The sequence below is a fragment of the Anguilla anguilla genome, chromosome 19 (assembly GCF_013347855.1).
Source record: "Anguilla anguilla isolate fAngAng1 chromosome 19, fAngAng1.pri, whole genome shotgun sequence".
In the NCBI taxonomy this organism is placed as follows: Eukaryota; Metazoa; Chordata; class Actinopteri; order Anguilliformes; family Anguillidae; genus Anguilla; species Anguilla anguilla.
The window spans coordinates 599,811-611,354 of NC_049219.1; the positions used below are offsets into that span (position 1 = coordinate 599,811).

At 47.6% G+C, this 11,544-nt stretch overlaps 2 protein-coding genes across 2 annotated transcripts in view; both read right to left on the reverse strand.

The window, feature by feature from the left end:
• The window catches only part of LOC118219193, a 172,652-nt gene that overhangs the window by 87,275 nt on the left and 73,833 nt on the right, over positions 1–11,544 (reverse strand). The gene's annotated exons all lie outside the window — the stretch shown is intronic.
• Positions 10,454–11,412, reverse strand: LOC118218952 (tripartite motif-containing protein 16-like; the record flags this gene model as incomplete). Its single annotated transcript, XM_035401729.1, has 2 exons — positions 10,454–11,108; positions 11,373–11,412. Coding segments are annotated over 2 exons (654 nt in total), but the record flags the coding sequence as incomplete, so codon positions are not given.

An 11,544-nucleotide genomic window follows, 5' to 3' on the forward strand; every position in this document is an offset into this window, starting at 1 on the left:
AGTGAAGGGAAGTGTATGTTTCTGTATTTCTGTATGCATTCCTGGCCACTTCTGCCTAGGCTTGCAGTCTTGTCCCAGTCTCCACATTCCCAGTTACCGTGGCGATGAGGGAGAGGAGCGATGGAGAGCTACGGGGAGGATGGAATGCAGCTCAGGGCTGTCCCAGGTGCACTCCTGAGAGGACCCCGAAAAACAGGCGTTAAACAGGCGGAGGTCAGAACAGGAATCAGCAAAACAAAGTCGGCAGGCAAAAAGTGAGCGACCAGTTCGGCGTCCAAGAAATTCTTGCCGGCGCCAGAGTCGACCAACGCCTGTAGCCTGAGGGGTTGTTGGTCCTGAACCAGTGTGGCATCGAGCAGCGGGCCAAACTGGGCGGTAGAAGGGGGAAGTGTTACGACTCACCAGGGTCCCCACTCTAATGTCTTTTGGCCGAATAGGACAGGAGGATAATACGTGACCGGCTGTGCCACAGTAAATGCGAAGTCCCGTCCTGATTCGCCGCATACTCTCCGTTTGCGTGAGGCGGGCTCTTCCGAGCTGCACTGGCTCCTCGCTGGGCGTGCGGGGCGCGGTCGGACTCGGGGGTACACTGATGCCGGGACTGGAACTGAATCTCGCTGAAGGGCTCGCTGAGGGTTGGCGTCTGGCCGTCTGGCCGCTGAAGGGCTCGCTGAGGGTTGGCGTCTGGCCATCTGGCCGCTGAAGGGCTTGCTGAGGGTTGGCGTCTGGCCGTCTGGCCGCTGAAGGGCTCGCTGAGGGTTGGCGTCTGGCCGTCTCTCTGCGGCGCTCACGGAGGCGGTTGTCCAGCTTGATGGCCAGCAGCGCGATCAGGGCATCGAGGTTGTCGGGATCGTCTCTTGCAGCCAGTTCATCCTTCAAAGCCTCGGACAACCCGTCTCTGAAGACCCCCTGGAGTGCAGTGTCGTTCCATCCTGATTCCGCAGCGATAGTCCGGAACTCAGCTGAAAATGCCGCCGCGCTGCGTGTGCCCTGGCGCATCGACAGCAGGCGCTGATTATAGTCTCTCCCGCAAACGGGGCGATCAGAGACTTCTCGCATTTCTGCAACGAAACTGGAGCAGGTGAAGTTTGTAGGAGGTTGGCTCTCCCAAACTGCTGTGGCCCAGTCTAATGCAGATCCTTTCAGCAGCCCCACGATGCAAGAAATCTTTTTCCCATCGTTGTTGTAAGTGGTGGGTTGCTGGTTGAAGGTCGAGCGAACGCTGCATTAGAAACGCCTTGCACTTCCCCAAGTCTCCAGCGTAGCGCTCCGGAGCAGGAGTGTGCGGCTCCCTGGGCAGGAGGGCTGCGTGGGTGTAGAGCTGGACCGGGTCGGGAGGAGCCGTCGGGGCTTCGGGAGCGGGAGCCGGGAGGCGGGTGGTCAGCTGCTGCATCTGACCAGCGAGTGCTGTCAGCGAATACCGGATCTCACGGAGGGCTTGCTCGTGCCGTCCCACGAGTGCTGCCTTGGCTGGCGAGGGCGTTGCGCAGGTGCTCTGGGTCCGCTGGGTCCATACTGGCCAGATTGTTCTGTCACCGGTCGGGGTGTGGTGAACCCAAATGCAGACTTGTACAACTGAGTGTCGAAACTCCCGAAGGAGATTTTTAATTCAAAGGTACACAATACAGCAGGCAGTCTCGTAGTCAGTTTGTGCAAAGATCAAAAACCAGAAAAATCCACCGGGGCAAAAATCGAAGTCAGAGAAATCGGAGATCAGAACAGGAATCAGCAAAACAAAGTCGGCAGGCAAAAAATCGGTGGTCGGGTAAACAGGCAAGATCAAAACACGAGTCAGACTAACGAGAGGTAAACGCTGGAAAGGCACTGTAAACAGGAGGCACAATCTGGCAAGGAAGAACAGGGAAACAGAGAATGTATACAAAAAGAACCAGGTGAGTGAAATGAGAGATAATTGAACAGAGCGTGAACATGCAAACAGGGAACAGGTGAATGGAATGAGTGATTAGCCAGTGCATGAGAATGCGACCAGAACAGGTGAGAGTGATCAGCTGAGGGGAGAGAGAGAGAAAGAGAAAATCACGCCCATACTACAAAACCGAAACAAAGATTGTGCAGGAGAAAAGCAGATAGTCAACTGAAAAGTGAAGTGACAACAGAAACATAACAAGATGCTGGTAAGGTGTAATTTTATTGAAATTAGGCTTGGGGCTGCTGGATGGCTCATTTAGTTAAGGCCCCACGCTGAGGTGCATGGATGAGCCTCACGGCCTCGGGTCGAATCCGGACTGTGCCAGTGCCCACTGTGGCCGGTAGCTCCACAGGGTGACGCACGATTGGTGCCTGTGTTGCCAAGGGTACGGGAGGGTTCAGTCAGACAGGGATCTGCGTTTCATCGCTCTCTGGCGACCCCCCTTGGGCACTCATATGACTGCATGTCAGAGCTGCTTATGAAAGGTCTTCCTCCGGCATGAAAAACAGCTTTTGTGTTCTATTCCATTACAAAATATACACGCTCACAAGCTGAAATGTGGTAAATGTTTATTTTTCTCATTCAAGGAGAGTAAAATAATCCATTAATGTGTAGGCTTGTTATCATACCAAAGCTGATCTTTTTTTTTAAAGGAAAGCCTTAAGACTAAACATAAGGTCATGTCATGGCTGTGGCTCTATCACATGGGTGTTTAATGTAATTACTACAGGCAAAAAGTTACTCAGACGAGCTTGCTCCTGTTAAGATAATATACTCCATACTGGTGTGTGGCATTAGCAAACTTCTGAGAATTCCTCTGCAGGCTGTGTAGTGTGTGTCTCCCTGGTGCCCCTTATATTAAAGGCTGTTAAACGAAACCTGTCTACCTCATGTACAGTGCCATGAAAAACATCTTCCCCATTCTGATTTCCTATATTAGGGCCTAGTTTCAGATCTTTACAAAAAATGTTATATTAGACAGAGGGAACTGGAGTAAGCAGTCAACGTTTTAGAAACTCCCAACTTCTGCCTTGAGTCTCACCCTCTGGAGTTCAGTCCCTTGTAGTAGCGTCACAAGACCACCGGATGGCGGAAAGCATCCACTTTGTGTTTCCAGTATTCCAGTACAGCCCACAGGTCTGATAGCAAAAGTAAATACTCTGATATTTTCGACTATTTCAAGCTCCTGCCACGACACATAATGGTTTTATTAAATTCCATTTAGCATGAGAATGGGGGTGTAATTTCAAAGAAACACTGCACTGGTTGATGCACTGAAGATGCTCATGTTTATTGTACACACAGAGCACGTACACAGCGCATCAATACACACACATGCACGCACATGCACAACATGCACACGCACACACACAAACACACACACAAACACATATACACCATGTTCACCCGATCATATAGATAGATGGTTTGATACTGTGGTCTGTGTCTCTGGAGGCCCTACTAGACTGAAGGCTCTTTCTGGGGAGGCTACGCTCCTTCGGTGTGTGTAGCAGGATGCTGGCCATGTTCTACCAGATCAATGTGGCTGGTGTTCTGTTTTACACCTGTGTGGGCTGGGCTGGGAGCCTCTACTCCAGGGACACAAAGAGGCTCAAACTGATCCAGAAGGCCAGCTGCCACCCTCTGCTTGTTTTGGGTGCAGTGGGTGTTTGCCAACTCTCCCCCCCCCCCTCTGAGCCAGCCCCCCTTCTCTGCTTCCTCGGCCAGCCCTCTAGCTGCCCTCCTCAGCCTTGCCCCTGCCTTGCCCGTGTTCTCCAGAAGGTAGAGCACTAACTGGCGGGTGAACCCCCAGCGTCCCACCTCCACTGGATATACTGTCGCTCTCTAACCGACCTCCTTACACTCCTTACACTCTCACACTCCGCTGCCAGGTCGGAGTACTTCAGGCGTTTCCGCTCATAGGCTGCTTCTGCCCCCTCCTCCCATGGGAGGGTGAGCTCCATAAGGAGCACCACCTTCACCCTAGTGGACCACATCTCCATATAAGGAGCACCACCTTCGCCTGAGAGGACCACGTCTCCATATAAGGAGCACCACCTTCACCCACGTGGACCACATCTCCATATAAGGAGCACCACCTTCGCCCGAGTAGACCATGTCTCCATATAAGGAGCACCACCTTCGCCCGAGTGGACCTCGTCTCCATATAAGGAGCACCACCTTCGCCCGAGTAGACCACGTCTCCATATAAGGAGCACCACCTTCGCCCGAGTGGACCATGTCTCCATGTTAGGCCACAGGAACGCTGTGCTGATTTCATTTGGGAAATGGAGCTGTGGATTGAGATCTACACGCATGCTCCACCCTCTGCCTGGAACCAGGGCTCTACTCCCACCTTTGTGTCCTACGGTCCCCTCCTCCTCTGCTTGCCTCACAAAGTGGGTTTGATGCTCTTTTACAGGAGAGGCGTCTCTGTTTGCCTCCTGTCTGCTGGTCTCTAGTAATTCCAGAAGCTTCCGCAGCAGCTGGTCATACCTCCATCTGTAGCACCCCTGTGCTGGAGCCGTCTCACACCCTGACAGAACGTGCCGGAGGCCTGCTCTGTGTCCCTGTGCTGGAGGCCTGCTCTGTGTCCCTGTGCTGGAGGCCTGCTCTATGTCCCTGTGCTGGAGCCGTCTCACAGCCTGACAGACCTGCTCAGTGTCCCTGTGCTGGAGGCCTGCTCTATGTCCCTGTGCCGGAGCCATCTCACAGCCTGACAGACCTGCTCTGTGTCCCTGTGCTGGGAACCTGCTCTGCGTCCCTGTGCTGGGGACCTGCTCTGTGTCCCTGTGCTGGAGGCCTGCTCTGTGTCCCTGTGCTGGAGCCGTCTCACAGCCTGACAGAACGTGCCGGAGGCCTCGTTTGGGTGCAGCACAGAGCGGACGGTCTCATCCGCACCAAACCATTAGCGCACATTCTGAGGAGAAGGCAGGGTGTCATAATTGGCCCTGATCAGGAAGCTAAGCCTGGCTTGTGGTATCTTCCACCAGTCTGACCCACTGAGCGATCGGTCCTCCACACTTTCCCACGCTGTTCATCCTCCCAGACCACCTTAGCAAACTGCTAAAACCTGCTAGCTCTCCTGCGCCATCCATGGTGGGATGACCCAGTCTTCTGTGCCCCTCTGTTTTCCTGCTGGGGGGGTTGTGCCCCTCTGTTAACCTGCTGGGGAGTTGTGCCCCTCTGCTTCCCTGCTGGGGGGGTTGTGCCCCTCTGCTTCCCTACTAGGGGGGTTGTGCCCCTCTGTTTCCCAGCTGGGGGGAGCAGTCAGGTAGAAGCAAACTGCAAACATAGAATGCATATCAGGCCACTGCTCTATGTGCCACAATTAAACCATCAGTGAAAGCCCAGGATATACTGGTATATTTATAAATCAATGACAAACTATGTTCTACAGCATATCCAGCAATTTACCCACCCAGATATCATTTCTGATTAACAATGTTGTACATTTTCAGCTTTCATAAAATGCCAGTAGTACAGATTCTGATGTAGTCAGCTTAAAGGTACTTCTTAGCTTACAAAGGAGATGGTACAGTAGAATGGGCACATCTAATTTGTTCAGGTGCAGGGCATAAATAATATGTAGAGTTAAAAAAATGTCTGATGTTTGAACAGACTAGGCAGAATTTGTGTCATTCCAAACAGATTGGAATATGGGTTTAACATCAGCATGCCTTTGGAGCTGAGTGAGTACTTTTAACATGGTCGGTGAAAATAGCCGTGATATGTGTTATTCAACTAATCATTTAAACAGAAACATTTACTCTAGACATTTGACACACAAACAGTAAAAATAACACATACAAATGCAACATTACAAACTTGCACCAGCAGGCCTTATCTGATAGAAGAAAAATAATCACATCATCAGAACAGACAGAACAGTCATTGCCACAGGAATACCTAACACAAACGCAAAATGTGGAATAAGCCGGCATTTTGGATAAATAGAGTTGCGCGGTCTCTAATAAAAATGATTAGCATGGCTTATAGGCTCGTTACGGAACAGAAATAATATAAAATGACACCAACACAACAATCCAGTAATGTAATTACTGTATCACATTTTGCAGTAAATTATTGACTTATCAATGTTCAGTCCAAAAGCTCTTATTAGATGCCACTGCTGACATTTTTAAGTTTGGCCTTACAATCCTTCCAGCTTCTCCCATTGCTAAGCTTGGATTTATGACATGGTCAATCACTGTGGCTCTAAATTCATTGGATACAACAATATTTCTTCTGCCTGCTTGACCGCAACCTCAGCCACAGCCACAACCCGTCCATCAGTACCAAATGCATTGGGCTGCTCCATGTTGTCAGACACTGCTGAATGTAGTGCTGTAAAACAGCCTTTTATGTTGGGATTACCAATCGTGCTGCAATGCGACTCACCTGGGCAATGTTGCTGGAAGTGATGAGACAGAATTGCAAACATCTTGACTTCATTTCACAATATGCATGTCTAGCAATAAGCATTGGAACATTGTACTAGTTTGAGACGACTGTATTGTGAAAACTGAGTGTGATTTAGAGTTGTGCACTTTGTGGGTAGGTACTGCAATTAGTGTCTTAGGGTAAGAATTTTGCCAGTCAGTTTGGCAGTTTGGCAGTCAGTTTGGCAAATTGAGTTTTCCACATTGAGCCAAAGCAATAATAACATACTGTAATGCATTTGTAATGTGTGACTGCATATAGTTAAGATATGTCTTAACTACTGCTTGTATTTTTTCCATAGATTGCGTTGTTGCCGTTCTCGTTGTGTTAGTGTTAATCAGATTAACCTTCAGGGTCCAAGTTGAACTATGCGGTTGTTCCCTGCACTTGGACCGGTACTTCTCTCTAGGGGTTTCGTCATACTTGTTCCTGGTTATGGTTATACACTTTGTTGTACGTCGCTCTGGATAAGAGCGTCTGCCAAATGCCTGTAATGTAATGTAATGTATATCAGAAATGCATCTAAAAAAATGAGAAAAACTGTAGGGTCTCAGGAACATCTCAGAGACTGGATGTCATGCAAACCACACTTCTGCCCTGATTTTGGCTTAGTGGTCTAATCCATTCAACTGATGTGCAGCAGATCCAGGTTCAAACCTACAGGAAAACCATTTCTTTGAGAGGTAACATAAACATACCAGCTCAATAGACAAGCAGTGCCTTTTCAAAATGTATTGAGTTATGGTTACACTACAGCAACAGAAGCAAGCATTCATCAGACACTACACAATTTCTCTCATAATGGATTTTATTTCCACTACTGTAGATGAATGTCATTGCTTCAACTGCAGATTTTAGCCCCATGCTGATCTACTCATATTGAGCCCAAACATAATCCTATACAGAATATGAAATAAGTACTACTGTGTCACAGGAGTTCAATACATCACACAATAGTAAATCACAACAGCAAAACATATGATATTTTAATAATTCAGGGTTAATCATTGCATATTATTGTCTAAAAATAATGAAAATTATAAAACAGAATTAATAAGGAAACCCAATCCATCATTGTTTACAGAAAGGAAATAAATAAATACATTTTTCATTAGAAAGGAAATAAGTACACTGCAGTGGTCATTCTGCATTCTCCCTATCGGCTGCATTTGCCCACAGAAATTTGCACATTGGAACTCTTGTGAAAATGAATGAAAGCAACGGTAAAAACTAGTAGAATGCACATTTAAGTGGAGGAGTTTGCCACTGGATTCTTTAAAAAAAGATGCAGATACAGGAGATAGAATTATTACTTCAAAAACATTTTACCCTGCCATCTTTTGGCATTATTACTCTCAATGTTATATTAATGTTTTAATAATCAAAAGTACATAAACACACGTTGAACATTTGCAATATAAATGTATTAAAATGTAAAAAAAATATTACATTTAGACAGCAAGTGCTTAACCTGAACTGCTAAAAGATAATACTCTATGTACAGGGGTTAGGCTGTACTGAGGTTATATATATATATATATATATATATATATATATATATATATATAATATTGAGCACAGCTGAAATTGCACTGGTAAGGCATTGGTCAAGGAAGGTTGCAAGTGTGTCGATGTGTGTGTGATTGGGTGAGAGTGTGTGTGCGTGAATTTGTGAATGTGTGTGCATACATGTGTACGTTTATGGGAGTGACTGTGGATGTGAACGTGTGTGTGTGTATGTGTATGAGTGCATGAGTATGTGTGTGCCCGGATTGCGTGTGTGTATGGGTAAGAGAAAGTGTGTGTGCGTGCGTTCGTGTGAATGTGTGTGTGACTGTGTATTTGAGTGTGTGTGCGTGCAAGAGAATGAGTGTATGTATGTGTATGTGTGTGTGTTTATACGTGTGTGTGTGTGTATGGGTGTCAGAATGTTTGTGTATACATGTGTATATGGTGTGTGCACGCATGTATGTGTATGCATGTGTGTGCATGTGCGAGTGCATGAGTATGTGTGTGTGTGCGTATGGGTAAGAGAATGTGTGTGTTCATACATGTGTGTGCGTGCGTACGTGTGGGAATGAGAGTGTGTGTGTGTTGACACATTTGTGTTTGTGCGTGAGTGCATGAGTGTGTGTTTGTGTGCGTGCATTTGTGAATGTGTGTGTCCGTATACTGTATGTGAGTGTGTGAGTGAGAGAAAAATTGTGTGTGTGTGCATACAGGTATGAGTGTGTATGTTTGCATGTGCGTGTGTGTGTGCATGAGATTGTGTGTGTCCATGTGTGCATGTCTGTGAGTGACTGGGTGTGAGAGAGTGTGCGTGTGTAGGTGTGTGAGTGCGTGTGCATGAGTAAACATGAGTGTGAGTGCGTGTGCATGACTGAGAGAGAAAGGGTGTGTGTGAGAGTATGTGTGTATGTGATGGAGTGTATGTGAGAGAGAGAGGGTGTGTGTGTGTGTGTGTGACTGGGTGTGCGAGAGGGTGTGTAGGTGTGTGAGTGCGTGTGTGTGAGTCTAGGTGCATATGAGTGTGTGTATATATGTGTGAGTGTGTGATTGAGTGTGTGTGTACGTGTATATGAGTGTGTGTGTGTATATGTGTGTGTGTGTGTGTGTGCATGTGTTCGAGTGTGTATGCGCACGTGTGTGTGTGTATGCATGTGTGTGCATGTTTGTGTGTCTCTACTCCAGTTAGCAGAGGGACACTGAGAAGTGTGTATTGACACGTGTTTGTGTCTCTGCAGGCATGTATGTGTGTGTGTACGTGCGTTTGTGTGAATGTGTGTGGATGTGAGTGTGTGTGTGTGAGAGAGAGGGTGTGTGTGTGAGTGACTGAGTATGAGAGAGAGAGAGTGTGTGTGTGTGTGTGTACATACGGTTATGAGCGTGTGTACATATGTATGCATGTGCGTGTGCGTGTGCGCGTGCGCGTGAGAGTGCACTGGTGAATGTGTGTGTTTGTGTGTGCGAGAGATTGTGTGTGTCCACGTGTAGGTGTGTGTGTGCATGTGTGTGATTGGGTGTGAGTGACTGTGTATGTGTGTGTGAGTGTGTGTGCACGAGTGTGTGCGTGCGTGGGTGTGTGAGTGCGTGTGCATCAGTGTACATCAGTGTGTGTGTGCATAGGTAAGAGAATGTGTGTGTGTTTATACATGTCTGTGCATGTGTATGGGAATGTGAATGTGTGTGTGTTTATACATGTGTGTGAATGCGTATGGGAATGTGAATGTGTGTGTGTTTATACATGTGTGTGCATGCGTATGGGAATGTGAATGTGTGTGTGTTTATACATGTGTGTGCATGCGTATGGGAATGTGAATGTGTGTGTTGACACGTGTTTGTGTCTCTGCATGCATGTATGTGTGCGTGCGTGAGTGCATGAGTTTGTGTGTGTGTGCGTGCGTTTGTGTGAATGTGTGTGGATGTGAGTGTGTGTGTGTGAGTGAGAGGGTGTGTGTGTGAGTGACTGAGTATGAGAAAGAAAGAAAGTGTGTGTGTGCATACGGTTATGAGCGTGTGTACATATGTATGCATGTGTGTGTGCGCGTGAGAGTGCACTGGTGAATGTGTTTGTTTGTGTGTGCGAGAGATTGTGTGTGTTCATGTGTGTAGGTGTGTGTGTGTATGTGTGTGATTGGGTGTGAGAGGGTGTGTATGTGTGTGCACGAGTGTGTGCGTGCACAGGTGTGTGAGTGCGTGTGCATGAGTGTACATCAGTGTGTGTATTTGTGAGTGCGTGTGCATGAGTGTGAGAAAGCAAGGGTGTGTGTGAGAGTATGTGTGCGTGTGGGTGTGTGTGTCTTTGTGTATCTGAGTGTGTATGTGTATATGAGTGTGTGAGGAGTGTGTGTGTGAGTGGGTATATGAATGTGGTGTATGTGTGTGTACATGAGTGTATGTATTTGTGTGTGCGTGTATGTGTGCGAGTGTGTATGCGCACGTGTGTGTGTGTCTATGCGTGTGTGTGCACGTGCATGTTTGTGTGTGCGCGCACGTGCATGTGTGTGTGTGTATGCGTGTGTGTGCACATGCATATTTGTGTGTGCACGCACATGCGTGTGTGTGTGTGTGTGTGTATGCGTGTGTGTGCGTGCACGTGCGTGTGTGCGTCTCTACTCCAGTTAGCAGAGGGATACTGAAGAGTTCCACACAAGAAATCCAGCACAGAGGGGTGTGTGTTGAGTGAAGTGTGTGTGGAATCTGTGCAGGAGGGTCAGTGTGTCAGAGTCAGAGACGCTGTAGAAGGACAGAGTGCCGGCCGGACTGTCCACACACACTCCTACCCTGTACACACACACTCCTCTACCAGCATCATCATCATCACACACTCCTGCTCTGCGGTAGGGGGAGGGGGGGGCTGGTATGTCTGTTAGGTTATTATTGTGCCAGACACAGTAACTGAGGTCAGAGGGACCGCGCTTAAAGCACCACAGACTCCAGGAGTTTATATTCAGTCCAAACACACAGTCATAAACCTGTCCTTTCCTGCTGATTCCTTTATCTGTCACTGCTATATAAACCCATCCCCTCTCAGACCCACTGAACTCAGCCTCCCAGTAACAGCGCTCACACACACTCTCTCTGCACACAACCTGGCACCAGTAGTCAAATCTCTCTGGATGATCAGGATATGGCTGCTCCGCTCTCCCCTGTGTGTGTGTCACCCTCCTGTTCCCCTCAGACAGAGACAGCTTTCTGTTCGCTGTGTTTGGATCCAGTGTGAGGTGACAGCCGTCTGCACACCAGAGACATTAATGAGATTAATTATCATTAATTATCACTATTAATATTCACCTTATTATGTGAGTGAGAGAGAAACAACTGTCATAGTACCTCTGTATGGGTGTTTGTGTACATGTGTGTTTCTGTTTGTGTGTTTATGTGTGTAAGAGAGAAGTCTCTCGCTCTCTCTCTCACACACACACACACACACACACACACACACACACACACAGCAGAGTGTGTATCTATGCAAAGTGTTCTGTCGATACAGACTCACATTTCCTGGGTCCTGGTTTGGTCCTGTTCTCTCCTCCATGGTCCACACTGTAAGAACAGCAGAACAGAATTCTGAATTTTAACCATCCTTTATTTCCACTCTTAACACACCAATGACATCACATATATAAAAACAAAGGTACAATAAAACACAAAACCACGATCATATGAAA